The 22,757-nt window shown below is 43.9% G+C and overlaps 1 protein-coding gene across 14 annotated transcripts in view; it reads left to right on the top strand.

The window, feature by feature from the left end:
- Positions 1-22,757, top strand: part of CAMK2G (calcium/calmodulin dependent protein kinase II gamma) — a 152,199-nt gene that overhangs the window by 73,007 nt on the left and 56,435 nt on the right. For all 14 annotated transcript variants that reach the window (XM_059820850.1, XM_059820849.1, XM_059820855.1 and 11 more), the window contains exon 3: positions 11,461-11,520. In XM_059820850.1, the coding sequence (XP_059676833.1) occupies positions 11,461-11,520 (60 nt within the window). The remainder of the gene's footprint in view (positions 1-11,460; positions 11,521-22,757) is intronic.

Consider the following 22,757-nt stretch of genomic DNA (forward strand, 5'->3'; position numbering starts at 1 on the left):
GGTTATCAGAGCAATGCTAATGCTGCCCCTATCAAGTTTTTCTTTGAGACACTTCTCAAAATCTGTTGAACTGCATTGTTTCTATCTTCGTTTCTCTTTCTGCAGAAGGATGAAAAACATGGTAGTGAGTGGCTGAAATTTCAGAGATCTGAGTTTGTTCACAGATTTGTCACTGACATGGTCTCTGATTTCAATACCTCTGCTTTTCTCCTCCATCTCTTTAAAGATAGGGGAAAAAAACCCTTATGCTTCAGGGGTTTTCAGGCTGCATAGTAGATGTTTATTACACACCTAGAGATTCTCCCACAAAAGATGCTATGGAAGTAGTTGTTCTTCTATGGGATTTTTTTGTTTGTTTTCTAACATAATTTTTTTTTCCCCATTTAAGTATCTGTCTTCTAGAAATTTGCCAGAATTTCTGTTGTCCCAAAATCTCTGCTTGTGGTCCGCAGGTCTAGGGACAATTAAAGAGAGCTCTGCAGAGGGCACCTAAGAACATTATTGCACAGCTCTGTGTGAGCTAAGAGACACCGCTGTGCATATTGTCCTGCCCATTGCATTGCATAAAGTGTGTGGAACCCCTCTAAAACTTTGACTGTATGTTTATTTCAGAAACCACTTATCCCTTCTTAATCTCTGTGAAAGCATGTTGGGATGCTGTTTATTTAAACACACATTCTACAGCCAGCCTCTTAGATCTGAAACACACACCCTGATGCGTGCGCCACCCCCCCCCCCCCCCCGATTTTCTAACCAAAAAAATGTAGTTACCTGTGTGTGTAAGTTAGCATTATAACTGCAGCCTCCTGCCTCTTAATCCCCTAACCCACAACTTCTATCTTTCTGTGTGTGGGAGACCGCAGCATGCTGTCTGTAACACTGTCCCAGACCTCGTGCTCAGAGATGCAGATGGACTCTCGAGTTGCTGTGTCAGGACATCAGACATCGTTTGCATGGCAGCATTTCTTGGGGCTTTCATCCTTCCAGCGGGGTAGGAGGAACCACCCTAACACCTGTGGAGGAGTGGAGCATGCTCCTCCCCTCTGCCCTACCTGTAATACTGTATTTTTTTAATTTTTCCCACCACCAGTTTTCTGCAAACAGATGCTGTTTTGTAAGAAAGATCAGCTCCTTGCATGTAAGCGTTCAGAGGATCAGCTGGAGTGTGGGACTGGTGTCTCATCTCTTCTCCGACTTCAAGGCTGGCTGTTGTCACATTAGATGCCAGACTCGCCTGTTGTGCATTCGCTCTGCATCTACACTGCGAAAGCATGTGAGGGAAGGGGTTGATGGTGAAAGAGGAGTGTGGGGGGCGATTCTGTACTTGCGCTCAGTGAAGTTGCTGGTAAGCTGGTCACATGAAACAAAAAATACATCAGCTCCCCTCCCCCATGCACTGGAGTGTTTCTTGGCTCTGCACCCAAACTAGCAGCTGAGCACATGACTGACTTGTAAAATGCAGTTTAAAAAAAAAAGATGGTGCCATTGCAGATGGGAAACCAGGGATGGGAGGGCTGGACTGGGGCTGCCCTGTGTGCAGCTGGGGGCTGCCGGGGAAGGGAAGGGGTATGTCTCCCTGCTGAGTTGCAGGAAGCTGGGGGGACGCGGTGCTGCGGGACGTGGGCTTGGGGAAACGTGCTGCAGGATGTGGGGCACAGAGGAAAGTGTGAGCTGCAGGAGGCAAAACGGAGGGGAACGTGCTGAACCGCAGTACTACCGGGGGAAGGAGGTGGGGGGTGCTGCATGTGGGATGGGGTGGGAGGAAGAGGAGGGCTCTGGTGCAGAGGTGGGGTGCAGGTGGTATGGGGGGCTTTGACAGTTTGACAGGTGGTTTTGACAGTTAGGCTAGACAAGTACTCTGAACTTAAGGTCTTCTTACAGGATATGAGGTCTGAAGTGACCACGACAGAGGGTGGTACTAATTTTTGCTCTTTTCTGGTGCAAGAAAGGGGAAGTTGTTTGACCATTTAAGCAGTGGAGCTCAGCATCTTCTGGTTTGAAAACTTCATTCTTTTTGCTAGTTGTGTTTGTATCCCACATTTCTTCCTTTCTGTGGGACGGAGGCTGTCGTAAACTTTTGAAATTACACTAAGCAAATATGCCCAAGGAGAGCTAAAATATGCTATTACTCTCATCACAAACCTGGTGGGGGCCTTCGAGCAAATGCCCTGCCAGGCTGGACAGCGCAGCAATTGCGCCATTCTTAGGGGGTGTACAATTACACCACATTTCTTCCTGTGTTGGGACTGTGTTGGGTGCAGCAGATAACATGAGACAAAAGAATTACTGCCCTTTGCTGTGCTTATATCTCCCTGTCAGTGTTTGTGGTTGGTGAGATCCATTGCTTCAGGTTAGGAGGAAGGTGGCTGCGTTTTCGTTGTCAACTGAAGGATGTATTGCTCCATAGGGGAGCTACAATGCATGGGTGCAGCAAAGGTTCCCAGTACCTCCCACTGCAGCGCCGGCTTTCCTTGTGTTTCATCCCACCCCGAGCACGGAAGAAGTCTTGTAGAAGCAAGAAATGGCTCTCTTTGCAGTGGTCAGTGGAGCAGATGGAGTTAGTGAATCAGTAGGTAGTTTTAATGGTCAGTTGATAGAATTCTTCATTATAGCAGCAGACTGTAGGTACTGACTTCTGTGGCCATAGGTGTTAACCCAGCACGCAGTTTGGAAGGTAAGCTCAGTGGTGAAATGTTTCCTTCCCACCTGTTCACCACCAAACCTGGAAGAAATATTCCCTTTTTGACTTGTGTCCATCACAGTGACACAAAGTAAGCCGATGGCTAGCAGGGAAAAAAGAGAGGGAATGAAATTCAGATCAGAGGCTCTTGGAAAGGCTTTATTGCTTTAGGAACTAAAGTAACTAGTTGATGGGAAAAGCAAATGCGGAATAAAGCAGAGTTGGCACAGGCATCATGTATCCCACTGGCAACATGGGAAGGATGTTATCTTGCCAGCAAGAGCAACTCGTATGTCTGGAGGGGAGAGGTAGGCCAGATGCAGGGCTTGTATGTGAGGGATGGCATGTGTGTCATGTCAGAGCTTATTGAAGGCTTTGACTGGGGCCTGAATGGTGCTTTGGCCTATGTTAGTTGTTCTGTAGGTAGATATCCTCCACCCTCCTAATGAAGTCATGGTGCTGGCTGATTTTTCAGTGGCTGCACTGACGCCGAGGCTTCAGGCTGAATCGACTGGGCTCTACCTAGCCAACTGCTTTTGGCTGAATAAGGCTGGGAACAGCTTTCAAAACAGCCTGAAGAGCAGGGGCTCTGGGGACCTGTGGCTTGTGGGGAAGGATGGGTCAGGAGGGGAGTGGGCAGCAGATGCTGTGGAGGGATGTCTCGTCAAGGGGTTTGCAAAAACCTGCTCTGAGTGCTGTAGCAAGCTCAGAAGAAGGTCCCTTGCTCAGATTACTTTGTTCTGAGGTGATCTCAAATGTGCAGTCAAGGACTATGCCTACTACTGTCCCTTCCCTTTCTATATAGTGGTGCATGCACATGCATTCAGTTTTCATGTTGCTTTGCAGTGCTGGCTTTGGTCAAGTCATAGGATCTGCTGTAGGCAAGAACCTAGGCTGAATGATGGGAGTTAGAGAAAAACACCCAATCTGGCCTGATCTGTGCCTTTGTAGGCAAGGAATGGCATGTCAGGCTTGAGCACACTTAACCCTCATGTGTTCACATCATTAATTGTGACCAAGATGACTCTCACCTATAGCTGTGAGCCTGCGCTGATTCAGTAATTTGACCTCCTTTGACTCTTGAAGTTCCTGGAACGTTACTGGTGTCTGCAAGGGCCCAAGCTCCCTGCTTGTTCTTACTGTGCACATCAGGTTGCTTTTCTTTTGCTTTATAGTCTGTACAGTAGGTAATACTCAGGGTGAGCATTCCTGCTGAAAGTAAGAGGACAGGAATTCTTCTCTTACCAGGTCCACCTGCTGGATAACCCAAAGAAAAATATTAGCCAAGTTGTTTGCTGATAAACTGAAAAACATGCATGTGAAAAGAAAAGGCAGCTTTGAATGACACCAAGTGTAGAAACTCCAATGGCAAAGGTGCACACTATGATTTTTTTTTTTAAAAGATCCATCTCTTTTAGATATTTTTAATATCTTCGTTCCTTTTGCTACTGTTGTACATGTGTTCATATCTGCCTTCAGTTAGATTATCTATGCAAAGTACAAGGTAATGAAATACTGGAAAAGAGAATAAATTTTCCTGCCCCACTCTTCAGGGTGCTCGTCGGAGATACAAATACAATTACTTAAACCATCTTGGCGTCTACTCTGTGGTGTTGATAGTCTAATTTCTGCACTACTTGAACAAAAATGTGGAAGCTCTAAGTTCGTGTAGTTAGTTCCTTTTGTTTGTTTTGTTTTTCCAGTACTGTAATACCAAGGGGTTCACAAATACAACTGTGTGAGCTTTCTGGCTGTCTTTAAGATCCATGTGTGTATGTACTTTTAGGGATAGCATTACACTTTTAGGTGTGGAGTTGTTTGTTTCTGGGAGGCTGGGAGAGCTTGGGGAAAAGCTGTTACAAGGTAATAATATTAGTGGTTTTGCTAGAGGAAAGGCTTTGTCAGAAAGTACGTCTGCCAGCATTTCTTGAAAGAAGTCTTGTATGTTTATTGTGTCCTACTGGCACTTGAACCTCCTCCTTTGTCAGTAGCTGAAGGCAAGTGATGAGGATTTCACCACCGTCTTGTTTCTCCAGCTTTCGCTGAGTGAGAAAAGGGGGTCTTTGCTGTTTCATTTTCGCTTACTCGCTCCAGCTGTGTCTTCCTGTTGGTGACTTTGACTCTTGCGCAGTTGCTGCAGCAGAGATGCTGCTGGTGGTGGTAGGGGATGGGTGCCCCTCTGCCCTCACCGTTGGGATGTTGTGTCGCTGGGGTCCTTCTGCACTGAGAGGCTGGAAAATGGACTTTGGCTTTCAGAAATGTCGCCTGCAGTGGGGGTAGTACACAGTTACAGGTTTATTAATTTTGGCTGGTCTTTAAAATGGCAATGTAGAAATACTGAAATGTAAACGTTGAAGTCCTGAGCTGCAAACAGCTGGAGGGAGGGAGAGCTTTTGGGAAGTGTCATTATATGCTTATTTTCTTGTATCTGCTGTTAGTTATTGTCAGAAAGGATATACTGAATCTACATGGGCTTCTGCTCATTCTTAAAGCCTAGTATGATTTTTTTTGTTTGTTTCTACTAACTTCTTCAGAAGGAAAAATGTTGGTGATCTAAGACTTGCTGGTATTCATAGTTGAAGTGGTGGCGTGGCATGCTGTCCTGTGCCACCCTATTGCAAATGCAGAGAGATCTCTGCTGTTTTGTAGCACAGTCTCGTTGGAAAAATAAGAGAATATGGGGGAAAGTCTGTGGCTTGAAGTGCGGGATGAGGGAACTAGCTCTCTTTTGCTGGGAATGGCTTAAGAAGTTTAAAGAAGCAAAGAAAAGCGTGAAAGAACTTGAAAGCTCAGGCTAGTCTCACATTACAAAATGTATTTTATGCAAATTCGATTGCTGTCTTTAAGCAACTCAAATGATATCTTAGCAGCTGGCACCAATTGACTATCTCCCGGAATTGGCATGATGACGGCAATCAAACTGAATTTATTGCTTTGGGTTTGATTCCTCTTCCGGACTCTTCCCATTCTCAGAAATGTAATCTAGAATGTGTTCCCACAGGAATGATAGCTTTAAGTCTCCTTTAACAGCAACGATAGAGCATGGTCTTCGTGCAGGATGAAGACAGGTGGACTGTAGTATTGAGCAGCCGGAGCGTATATTCCAGTTGAGAGCAGGAAGATTATGTATTGGTAAAGGGAGGAGCAAGATTTTTTTCTTCATGACACAGTTTCTCATCAAATAGAGATGATTCACAACCAAGCGTTAAGTTTTGTTGCTGCTTCCTTTTACTGCATTTAGGAAAGACTCTGCCTTCCCATTGGAGTGGCTAAACTTTTAGGCTGCTAAAAGTTGCTGTCGTGTGTCCCTGTCTGTCCGTGTCTCCCCCCCACCCCTTTTTTTTTTCTTCTTAAGGCAGGTGTACTAAATAAAGAGTTAGCTTTAGCCACAGGACCTCAGTATAGCTGCAGTTTGGTAAAGTAAGCCAGAAAACGCTGCAGTGGGTGTGCTCCTTTGCACATGGAACCGTTTCGAAACAGTGCTGTGTTTCTAATGCTTGAAGAAAGTATGGTAGAATTCACTTTTTCCACCTCATTTTCTGGTCACTTTCACTGATAAATCTTGGTTTGATTTAATTCAATAGCTGTCTTGCCCACTCTTTCCATTAGTTTTTAATGTTGTCTTCCACTTCTGCTTGCCAGGAGAAGGTTTGAAATAGGTGTGGTTTTGCTGACATTTGTTCCTAGAGCAATAAATGTCAGCGCTCCTTGGGCAGGTGGAGGGGACGGGGCGCAAAGGGCAGATCTCTTTCAATCCTCACCAGTCCTTTGAGGAGCTTATGGCAAGACTTTGGTTAGAAAGTGTGTTTGCGTGGCAGCTGCCTGCAGGTGAAACAAACCCCTTCTGCGCATCTCTCGGGAGCGGGAGTCAGTCAGGGCATCGTAGCTATGTCTGAAGCCGGGAGGGTTTCATGCTGTGCTGCCTGTGCAGGGTGGCAGTATCGGCACCTGACACCTAACCATCTTCTCCTGCTCCCCAGCTCAAGTTTGGCCTTCACCCCACTTGCTTGGGACTGATCTCCTTTTTGGGTTTGTTGCAGGTGTCTTTTCTCCAGACTCTGCCTTTTGCAAATGTACCTCAGCTCCACGCAGACAGGTCTCCCTGTCCTTCCCTGGCAGCCCCTTCTCCTCAGCACATCTTCCTAACAGGCTGATGAGGCACAGTGACCTTTTTCTTCATCTTTTGTTGTTGTTGTTGTTGTTGTTGTTATGTAAATGTTCTCACTTGACAGCTCTAGACTACTGCGATATGTAGATGTCCTGTGCCCTGTCTGTGAGTCTGAAAATGTTCTCCTCCAGGCTTTGAGTACCCTTGGGGGAGAAAGACATGGTGAGGAAAAACCTGCAAAGCAGCTGTGCATGTAGTGGCTAGAGTAGAAAACCGGGAACTTATTTCTGTTGCCTGCTTTTTACATCGCATTACCCTGTTTATCTGCTGAAGTTTGATGCATTTAGAACATACAGGCCAAACTATCCTCGTTTTGGTCTGCTGTCTTCTGTACTCAGGCAGGGTTGGTTTTGTTTTAACTTGCTCAGTTAGAGATTTTTAGAGCTGTGGTGTTATTAAATGTGCACGGGCACTTCTGTCCATCCATTGTGCACGAGCAGTCCTGTCCCAGTGAATGGACTGCATGTTTGTATAAAATGAAGAAGTTTCATTTTTGCAGGTCCTTAACTCTTCCGAATTATGCTAACACAATCATTCTTTTTTTCAATTAAAGTAAATCCCTAGATAAATCAAAACCCAACCCAAAGAAATGCCAGTTCTCTGAACAGGCAGTTTCTTATGAGGTATATTCTGAAGAAACCCAATACTAACACTACTAGAATGGCAGCGCAGTATTTGCAAAGCAACAATGCTAAAGGTACTTGGGTTAAATGTAGTCTCACATGCTGACCCAAGGTGCAGAAATCTTATCATATAAAGGGCTAATAAAGAGAAATAGATATTCACACCTTAGTTTGTGTATCAAACATGAGAAAGTTTTCTCCTACTGTTTTTAAGCACCATCTCCTTAAGCATTTACATTTTAAATTTTGCTACAAATAAGCCACACAGACTGCACTTTCCTGTCCATGTAGATAGTCATTGCTTCAGACTGTAGATAGAAGAATTGTCTAAATAGCAAGATTCTCTTTTTTGGCTGGAAAACAGTAAATGAATATTAGATGAGTGTTTGTAATATCCTGTACTTAAGTTTTAAGCATCAGCTATTGTTTAGGGCTAGACAGCTCTCTAAAGTAGCAGGAAAAGAGCTTAATGAAATCCAATATTTGGAAGCAAGAGGTAGATGAATTCAGACTTGGAACGGCAGTGCTAAATTTTAATGGGAGGGATAACTAACATTTGGAGTAACTTCTGTGGGTGTATGGCTTTATGTATCGCTTGAAGTCTTGAATGTGAACCCTTATGTTTTCTAAAGGATATACTATGACTTAGGCAAGTTATGGAAATTGCTGGTTGAATTTCATGGTTTGTGAAAGGTGAGAAATAGGCCTAATGTCCCAGGCCTGAGATCCTGTAAGGTAGGTTGGATGTGTTGCTGTGTTTCTGTTAGCTATGAGGTGTACTTTCACTGTGCATTGAGAATAAACACCTTGACCCCACAGATGGCTTGCAGAAGTAAGTTTGATCTTTTGGGCAGAGGGAGGAGAAATTATTTGCTTTGCAAGCTCTTGGTAAGGCAAGGTTCTGAACCCATGTAGTTTTTTCATCGTTTTTCTAGTACAGTTAAGAACACTTTGCATTTTTAAGGTTTGGTGAGACCCCATATAAGAGATGTGTTAAAGCCCAGCCTTTGACTGCTCTGCTGGACTCACAGAATTTTGTTTTTTCTGTCTCCTACTGAGAATAACCATTTTTAGATCAGAGAAAGGTAGCAAAATTGCAGCTCCATGTTTATTCCTTATATATTTAGGTACCAGGTTGTTCCCCACAAGTACCGAATCGACTCTGCCACTGATCCCTGGAATGAGAGTCAAATGCCTACACTGTGCCAAAGGCTCCTGGGTGATGAAGAAAGATTTAAAAAGGGACTCTATTTGAGGATGGGGGGGGCTCTTTTCAAGTCACAGGTTGGGCTGTGTTCTGGTGCCGCCTGCAACGGGACGGGTGATCCTGGTGGAATGGGATCCGTGATCCTCCAGGACCTGGGGCAGGAAACCTGCCCAGCCTGACCTTTCCCTGCTCTCAGTTGTGGCGGCTGGCTGCTGCAGGCTGGTGCACCCTGGCTGGAGTGTGCTTTCTCTTTGTGACTTGTGCTTAAGTTTGCCTGTTTTGTTGCCCTGGAGACAGAAGAGTATGGTATGCTTTCCCCCTGACCAGAAATAGTTTCCTGTACCTTGTGACCAGAGCGCTGTACTCCTCCTCTGGTCTCCAGCCAGGCTGTGTGGTGCTGGAGGGACGGGGTGTGGGGTGATGACCTCTTGTCACAAGTTCTGGTGTGGCTGCTGCCCATGATCACTAGCTGCCCTGCCTGCTCCCCTCCCTCTGAACGATGGTGTAGTATTTCAGGGGAGCAATTGCTTTTGATTTACATCTCCCATGGCATTTTGATGGTTATGTCATTTTGTTTGAGCCTTGCTCCTGTCAGCTGTCTGTCCTGGCTGTCAGGACTCGGTGGCTGAGTAGCACGTGGTGAGCTCTTACCTCTCCTTCCCCCTTTGCTCAGCTGTTTTTGCTGTCTGCTTCCCCGTGTCCTTGTACTTGGGAACAGATTCTCAGCAAGTGTAACTGTGCACGAGGGCAACGTGATCTGGGTGGATGAAGGATCCCCTTCTGTAGGGGTTCCAAGTAGAGCTGGGAGGGTAAGTGGGGAATTTGCAAGACCCAGGCGTGCAAGCCGGCTATGGATAGTTTATCATAAACTGTTGTCCTGCTGTAAGAATCTGGCTCGAGCGCAGAGTACGCAGCACAGCCCGTTACCTTGCAACTGTGTTTTGCAAAATTCATTTGTGAGAGATGCTGCTGAACGGGAAGCCAAGGCACCCCCCCACCTCCCCAGCACTGCAGGTGAGAAAGCAAGCGCTTGCCCTGCACCAAGGCCTCGGGAGCGTGGAAACTCTCCAGCCTTTCTTGCTGCCTGCTACTTTATTGGAGTGGTTCTGGCATAGAACTGTAAAATATATGCAACAAAAACAATAACTTCCAGGATTGAGAAGGAACGAGAGATGAAAGAAGTAATTTTCCTTCTCCCATCCCTGAACTGTAGCAGATGAGGATGTAAGCACATCTCAGTCCTATAAAATATTAATTGGGACATTTTCTACAGTTCAGCAGTGGGAAGGAAGACAGAAATCCTGCAGTGCCCTGAGCTGCTATTCCCAGCCCAGGAGAGAAAAGTGTTATGAGCTGAGATCTGGCTCAGTCTCCCGCTTCTGCTCATGACAAAGAGAACAGTTGCACAAAGCCTTCGTTTACAAAGGGAAGGGAAGACCATGCAGAGGCCATGGAGGTGCACAAGCTGTTCTCACACAGAGCAGCGCAGTGTGGCTTTGTTGAAGTGGGTCTCTAGTAGGGTTCCTGTAAATTGGAGGATGCTCCATTTCTACCAGTGATCTGGTAGCCCAACCCGCCAAGTGTCCTGCTTACTCCTGTGGAGAAGACTTGTGTCACAGGGGATGCAGAAAAGGTGTATTTTCAAGTCTGTGTGCTGAAGATCTGCTACAGAAGAAATGTCAAGAGTAGGCAGGTACTGCTTCTTCCCCTTGCCATGTTCTTTTTATGGCTGGACTGGGGAGGAAATGCAGTCCTCACTTCTTGCCTCTTTCTAGGCACCTGCATCCCCAAAAGTGTTAAGGTTTAGCAAGGGCCAGGGCTGCCTAAAAGATTTGCCTCTCTCAGATTCTTTCAGTGAATCTGTGCTTGTCCAGTGTGAGCATTTCACTTGAGAGAATGGGGGCTTTGTAGTGAAAGTTCAGGACTCAATCATTGCTGTAGTGAAAAATCTCCTGTCTGAGCCTCAGTGGCTAAAAGGCCCTCTGCTTCTTGGCTGAGGTGGGCAGAGCTGCTCTAGCTCCCTCGCCTTTCCTTGCACTCACACTGTTACATTTTGAGGGAGGAAAAACTGGTTTTTTACTCTCCTTGTTATTTTTTCTTTAATCCAGATGACAGTTGTGCTCAAACTGATGTTGCCTTTGGGCTGAAATAAGCATACTTAGCATTTGGGCAGAACTTCTTGCCTGGAGATCTCAAAGTGCTTGATCAGCATTTCACCAGCAAGTCTGTCCATGGGTACTGAAGTATGGTTACCTTTACGGATCACTGGACCTGGCAGAGTTCCCTACTTCATGTGATGGCTGTGCACTAGCAGGAGTTGTGTATTTCTCCCTCCTACTCGGCCCTTCTTCTCCAGTGTTTCTCGGGAGTGGAAGCAGGTCCTTTTCCCCTTTCATGTGGGCTATTTCTTCAGAGACCTTTCCTCCTCCTCTCCAGCTTTTGGAGAAGGGGGTAAGTCTTGGAAGGGATGTCACTGGAAGTGGCTTTGCGTATTTGTGAGGCTGATGGAAGAGCAGTGTCTTTGACTCTGCTGCTACTCACTTTGAATCTCAGTAGGGAATATCAGTTTAGTGCTAACTGTGGTGGAAGCAGAGGTCCTCTTGCAGCTTCAGCTGCACAGCCCTCGCCTGAAACAGCTGTGAGGTTTTGGGAGACAGTCATCTTCCAGCAATTCCCTGCCCTCTGGATGTCTCTTGGGTCACTGTGTTCTTTTCTCTGTTGAATATGAAAAAGAGCTTAGTTCAGAGTTGTGCTTAACACCTTGTTTCTTATTCTCTTTCAGATCACCAGAAACTGGAACGTGAAGCTCGAATCTGCCGACTTCTAAAGCATCCAAATATCGGTAAACCTCCTAGGGCTCAGAGGGATGGGGGTGAGAGAGGAGTAATGTGTCTCATCTAGTAAGAAACAGATGTGTTCTGAATGTTCACAACAACTCCTCAAACTTGCCTGTTGAAATCACCTCAGTTTCTCTCTTTGACAAATTCTGCATATGACCCCGTCCCATTCCTTAGCATCCTGGCCCAGATGTTCATTAAAGTGTGCTGTATTCCCATCTGCTCGCCCATGCGGAGCTGTCCCTGCTCCTTGGGTGATGCATGACTCTTGTTTGCTCATCTGACATTCTGCAATGGGAGTGAGCTGTTGTGTTTGTTTTCCCCACACCTGTCTTCTGTTTCTTCTTCTTAGCAATTTTTGACCTATCAGTTTAAATGCTGTATTCAGTGACATCCCCAAAGTTAAAGGAGGGTGGGCTAATATGTCACCTCTTTTCATTACAGTGGCCACTTAACTCTAAAAACAAGAGACCAAAACCAAATTTCCCATTTTGGCAGTGGTGAAAAAAAGAAAGAGTAATGGAGCAAAGGGAGTAATTTTGTCTAGAAATACAGGAAGAGGCAAAATAAGGTGCAACTTCAAACCAAAACTACATTATTTCCTGAACTGTAGAGAGAGGGCATAGGTTTTTATCTAGTTCTAAAGCACCATGGAAGTTTTTCCTAAGTTTTCTTTTAGGGAAATTTCACATGGCTGAAAGTTGCTTTGAGCAAAGAATTTGGACCATTAATAATCCCCTTTTTAGGATCTTTAAATAAAGCCTCTAGGATCCTAGGTAATGAACTGCCACCTTCAACCAAACCACTGTTGAATATCTCTGTCTGGGAAACTGGTGATGCATTACATTGTCTTCCTTTTGCATAACCCTATCTGTCAGTGTAGATAACGTTTTAAGGGCATCTGTCTGGGCTCCCGACTTTCAGCTTCATAATCATTTGCTCATATCCGCTGAAGACCTGGGAGAGGAAAGGTACCTGACAGCATACCCTGTGGACTAGCATCTGTAGCCTATCTCGTATGTGACGAAGAAACAATTTCCACAAGCTCGGGACCTCAGAAAATGCAAAGCATTTCAATAGCAGCTTTTTGGCAGAAAGAGCTTTGTTGTATCTGAGTGTGGTTGTGGAGGTATAGCATAAGGAGAGGAGCAGTGCCCACCTTCGACAGTAATTTGCACTGGTGAATATATTGGCTGGTAAATTTATTGCTTGGCAATATTCAGGAGGACTAAAACTCATATTAGCTAGTTATTGAGCTTCATTTGCCCCATAAGACTTGCTGCACTTAGTTTAGTAGGTGATGTCACTTTTTATTTTGGCATTAACTTCACTTTCATCATCTCTCCTTTTTATAATTTCTTACATCTTTTCTTGCCAGGCCTTTCACAGAGTAAATCTTACATACAAGAGGAAGACCACTTTTATAAGTAAACCGCACTGAAAACAGAAACATATTACATTCCTGGTTCAGTTCTACGGCTTGTTCCTCATCTGTTATGAGTGGCAATGCTTGTCTCCTGTTGTATTGTGGTTTGGAAAAGACAGTTTCGGGGAAATGTCAGTGGTTCTTGCATTTTCTACAGAACGTTTCTTGTCTTCCTAGAAAGAACAGTTTTTCTTTTAAGATAAAGAGACTAGTAATTCTAGTAACCATCAATGGATGGTTACAAATAGCCATAAAGGAATTAAGTTTTATGCCTACAACACAAAGTGTGTTGAATAAGACCTCGGGAAGTCATATGTTCCATTCAGCAGCCCTGTGAAAACCTTTTATACCTGGCTGGTTGCAGGCATGTTTGTTCTTAAAAACCTTTAATGCTTCCACAGCCCCTAGTGGCAATCTTTCAAATTTTTAGTTTTTCTGTCAGTTAGACATTAGAAAAAAAATATTTTGCTGCTATCTTAACTTGTTGTTTCTAGTTCTATCTGGAGTATATGTGGAAAGGAGTTTTTCTTTCTTGTAACAACCTTTTACATATTTGAAGACTGTTACCATGTCTCTTTTTAGTCTTCTTTTTCTTCAGACTAAACAAACCCAGTTCTTTCAATCTTTTCTCATACGTCATGTTTTCTAGACCTCCAGTATTTTTTTATTTTTTTTTTCCTTCCCTGGACTCTCTCCAGTTGCTTCATATCTTTCTAGAAATGTGATGCCCAAAACTGGACATAATATTCTAACTAAGGCCATGTCAGTGCTAACTAGAGGGGGAAGAATCGCTTCACCTGTCCTACCAAAGATACTCTTGTTTTGTACATCAACTTGTGAAACTTGCTATTTAAATACATTGTTGATGCACATTTGTTTTCTGACGCAATATTACTCCAGACTATTTTCTGCAGAACTTCTGGCAAGGAAATAATTTTTCCATCTTGTATAGATGAGGATTCCTATCAAAGTATATATTACATTTGTCTTTATTAAAACAAATAGGAAGAAATCCATTCTGTGCGTCCCCCCCCAGATTTGTCAAGACCATTTTGATTTATCCTCTTGTAGTATAAAAGCGTTGCAACTCCCCACACAGCAACGTGATCTTTAATAACAATGCCATATATTGTATCATGTAGGTAATTAATAACACTGTTGAATACTGTTGGACTCTGGACAAACACTTGAAGATGTCACTTGATACATTGTTTCAGTTTGACGGTGATCAATTTTGAGTTTGTATTTTTTAATGAGTTGTATACACCATTATAAGCTAGTTCTGAATACAGTACACATTTTTTCTAATTTGCTTATGGAAATAGCACACAAGATGCTGTCAGAAGCCTTGCTGAAGTCCAGATGCTACATGCATTGCTGCTTTCATATTCCTTAGACTTGTTACATTGTCATAGAGAGGAAACATCTTGTTCTGACATAGCGGTAGGTTTTTTCCTTGAAATGTGTATTAGCAGTTAGTAATCACCTAGTTACTGCCACTCTATGTCGTAAACTTTTCTGGATGAATACTTAGTGTGTTGCCTCAGCGTGAGCTATGCTAGTAACACTGCACCAATCCTGAAGAATTCTGCAGATTTTGTACTTGCTTTAATTTCTCCAATAACTTTTGTTGTTACTGTTTTCGTTGCAAACTGCATTGCAGTGTGGCCTGCTCTTCTACAGTGACCTGAGCCTCTGGTGAGTCTGGGGCTGAGGATTGAAAGTTAGGACTCTGCGAGATGGGCTGCTTTTCTCTCCTGCCTGTGCACAGGATGTAAAGCAAACCTATTGTTGAATTTGTGGTTCTTACCCATTTGCTGCAAGACAGTTGATTCTGCTATGGAGATTCTGGACTGCAACACACTGACCATAACACTGCTACTCCAATAAAATAAAGGTTACTCTAGGTACAAAATAACGGTGATATTTCTATTTGCTGTTGGTCTTTGTGAAATGACCACTTTCTGAGTTATCCTGACATGCTTTCATCAAATCTCAGCCCTAATTATAGGCTATTGCTCTGTAATTGGGTGTTTTGCTTGTCTTTAAATGCACATTATGGCGAAGGTAATCACAGTGGAGTAATCCTCCTAAGAGCTTAGTGTTGCGGAAAGGTTTTTTGCCTGGGCAGGAGAAAGTTGACTTGAGGCAATTTTCTGATTTCCAACTCATGGTATGTACCATGTTCTCATTGAGAACCATCTATTTGAATGTGCCATTATAGCTGGTCCCTTCAGACTTCAGTCCAGTAGAGAAAGGACTTCTTTACCTAACTTTCAACTTTTTTTTTTTCCTCCCGACAACTTTCTAGAGTATTTTGCCTTCTGGTCCAGAAAACCCTTTTGCCAGCCATGCTTACCAAATACAGCAGAATTGAACAGAGATCAATCAGTGATCTGTTCACTCCATCCTGTTTTAAAGGCGAAAAAGATGCGCCCATTACTGAGGATATGGGAGTGTTAAAGAGAGGCAGAAGGCAACATCATTAAAACTCCACTGTCTGTAAGCAGATAAAATGCCTGTGGAAGTTGGCAAGAGTCATGGCTCCATGGGGAATTCCACTTCTTGAACAACTTACTGTTCCAGTGATTCACTTATCTATAAATCTTATGGGCATTTGACATGGATGTATTTGGGAACATGTAGAAGAGAATGATGTGGCTCTTCTCCCTTGGTCCCTGCTTTGCAGGAACAAAGCAGGTTTCTATAAGCACGCTTATAGCCCTGACCCTTCATTTGCAAACACTTTCCTGATTGTGCCACTGAAGCTTGTGCAGTGGCTGAGGTAAAATAAACTTCACCATTGCCTTCTGCTTGTTGTAGAGCTAAACATACAGTGTGTTGAGTATCGACCCTTGCTTACTGGAACAGCTCTTTTGGTTTTCTGCTTAGCTGTAAACTTAATTTCAGTCAGTCTGTGTATTTGATTTTTAAGTCCTGTAATTCATTCACTACATAGAGATTCTTTTGTGGAGAACTCATTTTTTTCCCATGCTTCTTGCTACCCATCAAATATTAGAGCAGTGACAGAGTTGGGAACCCCAGGGTCTTCCTGCAGGTTTGTTCAGTGCAGATCTGAAGTTCAGCACAGTGCTGAACATGACCTTCCCTGTCCTAGGACTCCCAAAGCAATAATGATGCAAAATTTGATAAAATTCCAAATTTATAGTTTTGAAAACTCTTCTCCAGCATTCCTGTGTTCTTTTACCACAGTAGGATTGGGGCTTGTTCAGTGCACCATGAAGTCTGCTCTGTGCATGGATTTTGTCCACCAAGTTGTTAGCTGTTGCCCTTCTCCTCCTTCTAAATTTTCTTTGTTACGCCTGTCTAAATATGTGCCTTGTCTTTGGATCTGTCACCAGATGATCTGTACTCTTTCTTAGCTATTTTTAACTCAACTGCACAAAAGTAGTTCTTGAATATCTGTTGTTCATAGTTCAAACTGAGCACTTCTGGTCAGTTATTGTGTCCTAGCTCGTGGCAGCCTTTGCTGTGAAGAACTGCATGCACTTAGGTCTAGGATAATAAAAATACATATTTTAAGAGAGGCTGGTAGTAGCCCAAGAGCCAGAGCCAAATTCTGTTTCTGATTTCTGCTTTCATATCCTTTGCTGAACTGCTTCAGAGTTAATTTATTTGAGGGAGTTTATAGCAGTAGTGAAATGCTGTCCTCAGCATCTATCAGAATTATTGCTTTTTCAGGTTTTTCCTACTTCTCACTTTTTCTCCAAGATACACTTGCACTTGAATTCTTTTTATTTTAACTTCTATCTGTTGGCTTCTCTCAGTATAAACCACAATTTTGGACACATCCCCATTTAAAATGGGGAGAAAATGGTATTGAAATCTGTGAATTAGAAGAAATTCTTTTGACCCAGTTCAGTTTTATTTCCTTTGACAAGTGGTCTGTCCGCCTAGTACCTTTGTCTTGTGGGAGTGATTTTGATGGATGTGTATAAAAAAAGGCCTCCAGTTTGTGTGCCCTTAAATGACGGTTACGATCAAGATGCGAATTACTGCACGGACCAAGAAGGATGCTGTGCTTCTGTGTGCAGCCCAGCTGGAGAATCCCACAACACTCCCAACTAACCGGGGTGGGAAATGTAGTGGTATCAGCCACTACTTAAGGTTTGCTCATTCCTCATTTTGAGACACTACTGTTGATAAGCAGGCCCTCACTTTTTCCCCCCTGCTGCCACTGGGAATGTTTTCATGTCACCTTTTCCTTAACAAGAGATTTAAATTGCTTCCTTAGTGAACAAGAAAAAAACGTAGGCTGTGTTTTGCTGTAAACAACAGATTTCCTTGTTTTCATTTGGCTGCAGACATCCAGACTGCCTTTGCAATTGGGACAGAAAGGTTGTGATGTGCAAAGAATAGTTAAAATGCTGGGGATTCTCCAGTGGTTTGGCCATGCTTGCTGCCCTATGGAAGCTCAGTGGTTTCCAAGTGGGATGCTCCTGGGCATGGCCCGCTGTTTAAAGCTCCTGCCCTGTGATTTCTGTTGCTGGGGGACTCCTCCTTTTCTCAGATGAAACTGGTAGAGAGGAGGTGTGGGGAAGGTGGGGGGGGGGGGGGGGGGGGGGGGAGAAGAGCTTGTGGCAAGAGTTACGCTTTATGGATTTCTCAGTTACTGAACAGCTTTTCCTTGGAAGTGTCATGGGGCTGTCTGAGAGAATAGGAAGTTGCTGTGCTTCCTAAGAGGTGAAACAATGATGTTCTTGGCCTTACGCCTTTAACCTGCTCTCCTTTTCCTCCCCCACCCCACCAAAAAAAAACCCCAACCACCAAACACTCAATAAAACCCCAAACAGAACATCAGCTAGAGTGCTTTCCTGCTGGAAAGTTTGAGCCTTTGAGCTGCAAGTTACCGTTTATTGTTTCCAGTCCCTGCGCTGTTAGGGATTTAGGTAAGTGCCTGTGCATGTCGGGCTGAGAGGAGGCTCCCCAAAACCTCAGTCAGTCCAGCTTTTTATTTCTCATTCTGATTCTCCCGGTTACTTCTTTCACTAACTATTTTTTATTTACCTCCTCTTGTTTTCTCCTTTTTCTGCCTTCTCTTCATATAGCTTTTCCTGTAGTTTTAAGAAAAATGTTTCTCCATAATTCCACGCAATTTGGGAATGGAGTAACAATTGCATTTTCTTCCTTGCCAGGGGATATATTTATTCTGTATGTCTTTGTGGTCTGTACTAGAGAGGTATTTGGATTCCATTATTCATCTATTTATCTGCGAGATTTATCTGCATGCAAGCAATCCCTTAAAAAAACCCAAAAATAGTGGGATGATGGCCAGACTCAGTGCAGTCAAACTCAAAGGTACTGCAAAAGTCAGAGGAGGAGGATTCCCCTACTTTTTTTTTTTCCCTCTCTCTAGTTAGAATAGCATTGAGGAAATGGAAGGGAGCCTCCTTTGGGGTTCCCCCTGCCTGAACACCAAACAGAATGGAGGGACAGCTGCACTCTGGTGAAATTGTGCGGATGACAAGCTGCCTTTTGAACAGAGCTCGCCACTGTGGCAAGGTTTCATGACTGTCCTGGGCAATGCAAGAAAGGAGTTGTGAAAATCGGGATGATACTGCAAGGTTGGGGGGATGTCAGGCAGAACACCTGCCTGCATGGGCAGGAGCACTGCTTTGCAGCACCAAAGGCTGGTTTGTCCCTGATAGCAGAAATGTGTGTAGCAAAGTTGCAGAGCCTGTAAGAGAGACCTAAAATTTGTCACAGCCTCTATCTTTATTTTATTAATTCTAATGAAGTGGGTGTTCTCTGTGTATTTTCTTTGAGATACCACTAAAGTTAACTTCATATTATTTTGGGGGTTTTTAGAAAAAGGTCTTGTATAATACTAGTGGTTATCAAAAGTACTTCATTTATCTGGTATGTGGATAATCGGAAATTAGTTATAACAATTCTGGATGGTTGTGATTGCTCTGTTATCAGGAGAGTAGGAAATATTCCTGCTAATGCACTCTTGGCTCATGTAATGTTTAAGTAGGGCATACTAAATGTTATGTATCATGGGCTGAACTTCAGCCTTTCAATACAGACATTGCAAAATCAAAGGAAAAATAACATTTAGTTGGCGCTGAAATGTTTTTAAAAAAATGCTTCGTGTTTTCTTTTTTTACTTTTGATTTTTAGCTCTGCCGAAGGACCAGTTTCTTAACAGGAAAGATACTGTTCTCCCTACAACTTCTTTCTAGGCTGTGAATTTCTGTACATAAGGGAGTTTCCCCTGACTTGGTACCATGTATGGCAGAAAGAGCACTGCTTTAACCTCATTTTTTAGGGCCAGAGTGTTAAAAAGGTTACAGCAAGAACAATGGCGGGGGGGGGGCAGTGCAGAACCACCTCTGTGTGCATGTGTGCCTTTTCATAAACCCTTAGGACTGTTCCTTGTCTTTCTTTGCAGAGCCTGCAGCAACTTGGTTCTGCCTGAACCAGAGCAGAGTCTTAACAAGTCCTTCTCTCTTCCATTTTCCAAAGCTTTAAAGTTGCAATTGGTGTGAAATGCTGTGGGCTTGGGGAGTTTACAGCAAGCTGGTATATATCCGGCATGCTGTAACCTCTCTGTGTCGGATTTGGGAGGAGGAGGAGGAGGAGGAGGAGGAGTGAAAGAGTCCACCTTCCTAAGGGACTGGTTAACAGCAGCATGCTATGTCCTGTTAGCTAACTGTCCTGCTGCTGTTAGCTACTGCTCTAACAAAGCTGGTCATTAGCTACTGGAACAGATGATTTCTGGAGGATTATTTGCATTACATAATTTAATGCTTTTTAATACCAAATTTTTAATTAAAAGGAGAGTCCTTTTGGAATCAGCCCGAGCAGCTGCAGCTGAATTCTGTGTGTTTAATGTAATTAGAGAAACAGCTGGGGTGGGAGTTGAGCACCCAGCTCACAGGCAGTCACAGGTTGGTGGTGGCTCCTCATGGGACAGGCATCCTGAGTGATGTGAACCACGCAGGAAGCATCCTGGCGCACGGCCAGGCTCAGAGGTGGTGGGACAATTCCTATCTTGGCTTCCCAGGCTGGTGAGCAGCTGGGGAAGCGGGGAGTGGGTGGTAGCCATCTGTGTCAGTTGACTTGTCGCTTGTGCTACCATGGACGATAGTGCTCAGTTTGCAGTCTGTTGGGCCATGTGTGTTTGTATCTGTAGTTTCAGCATCTCCTGGCACATTGCAGAATATCTTTGGAAGAGGGCATCAGGCGGGTTTTAGCCTCCCAAGTTTATTCTGCTGCTTCTGGCATGCACTATCACTTGAAATATGCCCCTTTTGGTATCTCTTACCTCCTCCCTTTCTCCGTGATACAGGCAAATGTCTGATGTCTGGTTGGAAACTGCTGAGAAGTGAAGCTGTGGCTGTTTTCTAATGAGTGGCTGACCTTTAAATAGGATTGTTCAGTCCAGAAGATCTCAGAGCACTTCTGAGTTTGCACTACTAAGGCTGTGTGAAAGAATTACTGCTTTGCAATTACCATGACCCAGGGGACAACCAGAAATCTCTGTTGCCTTGTATTGGCTCTGCTGCAGGTACTGCCAACACAGACAACTTAATTTGAGAGTCCCAAATATTATATAATAACAGCACGCGATGTGTGTTGGTGCAGAGGTGGTCAGCTAATAGTGTCTTTTACATTCCCCTAGTATCCAAATGCTTTACACTTGGGAACACCAGTGAACCTAGATTTAGCAGACAAGATTACCCTACCTTGTAGCTTGAACACTGTCCCTAAGGACAGGCAAAGACTCCTACTGCTATGTAGGAGCAAGTATATTTCAGCCCATGTTACCCTCTCCTAAGCAGAGAATGAGTAATTGTAAAGTGAAGATACTGGGAATTGTCCCGTGAAATTCTTCTGCTTGTGTACTTGCCTTTTGCTGTGACTTGGGTAACTACTTTGCTTGCACAGATTTACTTGCAGCAGGTTTCCAGGAACCATCCTGTGTTACAAGAGCCTGCCTGCCTCAACTGTGGGCTGAGCCCCTGGGCAGCCCTGCTCCACTGTTTGCTGTGGACGTGGGATACAGGGTAACGTTCATCCTGCGGTGTATGTGGCAGGCATAAATGCTCCTGTCCTGTTATGCTTGACATAAGAGTAAAAAGATGATAATATTCTGCACGCTGGGCGGAGTGAAGGGAAGATGTGGGTCAAATCTAGGCTAGGCATAATCTTGTTTGTGACCCCAATATTAATTGGCCTTTTAAGTGTGACCCTTTAAAAATGAGATGCCTGTTGCTTTTCAATATCTTTTTATGTTCCTGTAGTTCAGGTGGACTTTTATAAAAACTGAAAGCTCTTTTCTGATTTCTTCATGATTCACTTCAACTTTTGCATTCACAGAGTCTTGCTTTGTGTGACTCAGCAGCAATTTGCATTGGTTGTTAGGGTAGTACAGTTTGTTAGAAGAGAGATTTTCCTCTTATGCTCAGTTGCTGTGTATCATGCTCAGGCATCAGAGAGCTGCGGCTGCCTGTACAGGGTCACTTTATTTAGGCAGGGAATGCAAACCACGTGGCATGACTGTTACTGCATTGCTGTTTCTCATTAAAATGCTTAATTTTATGTAGTTAATATCATAGCTTATTAATATTATTTCTTTCTAAAATAAAAGCAGTACATGCATGAGGATGTTAAAACACTTTGACGTATCAGCTTGAAGTTTTGTTTTTGAGGCAAGATTTCCATTGAGACTCTGAAGACAGCAGGCAGAGAAAAGTAATATTCACAGCACACGTTCTTAGAAAGTGCTTGAACTCCTGGTACCCAGCTGCTGTTAAGTTCAGTAACCGCAGCACATCCCCTTGAGCCACTCACTGTGGTATCAGGCTCTTTGCAAATGTTCTGGAATTCATTAGGGCCTTGGGCCTGACACACACACCCACACAAGGCAGAAAATAATTTGCGTAACTTGCATCAGGTGGTATTGAAGATCTGAGTTTTTGGGGAAAGGGAGTGTTTTGGTCTCACTGTTTTTCTGTTGTTAGTTATTTTTCCAAAAGGCCAGCTTTGTGGGAAATGCTTCCTATACAGGTAAGACCAGTTTATGTGGGATGAGGCTGGAGAGGAGACTGAGGGAAGAAAAGGGTGCTTAAACCAGTTAGCTAGATTGTGCCTTGTGTGTAGTGATGCATCGCAGCTCTTTGAGCGTGCAGAGTTACAGCTGTGCATTTAAAGTCAAAGGGACAGTTTTAGGTAGCAGTCTCTTGTTACCCTCGGTGGAGTACCACTACAGTACCAGATTCAGGACTGTATATGAAGAGAGTTAGGCTTTTTTTGTGTCCTGCTGAAAACATTGTTTCATCAAGATGCTGTGCTGAAACCGCTGCTTATCTCTCCCAGAATCTATGTGCTTTTTGGAGATACCATCCAAGTGGTGATGCACACTTTCTGCTGACCGACCAGCTGGTATTGTTGCGGAAGATGTTTCTATGTAACAGTCTGTGACTGATTCTGCTCCTTTGGATAGCATTTGTTCTGGCATTGCTTACTAGTGCTGTGTGGTTTTTATTTATTATTTCTGAAGTTATCTGTAAGACTTGACCGTCTTACAAAATTAGATGTGCTGTGAACTCTACGAGTCCTCTGTTCTTTGTGTGGATGGGACTTTTTTCTGTGCTGTGACTAAAACCTTGGGTAAAGTCTTTCGCCATATCCTGTAACTGATTTAGTGCCTGGTTGTCTGACTTGCTTCTGTTTTCTTTCTTACTCCCCTCTCCTTGTCTGTTCTTGCTAACCATTGTAGTAAGTGCTCTTTCATCCATCAGAGACCTTTGACATGGGAACAGTCATCAGGTGACCCTGAGTGTGCGT

Source organism: Gavia stellata, chromosome 9 (assembly GCF_030936135.1).
Source record: "Gavia stellata isolate bGavSte3 chromosome 9, bGavSte3.hap2, whole genome shotgun sequence".
Classification (NCBI taxonomy): Eukaryota; Metazoa; Chordata; class Aves; order Gaviiformes; family Gaviidae; genus Gavia; species Gavia stellata.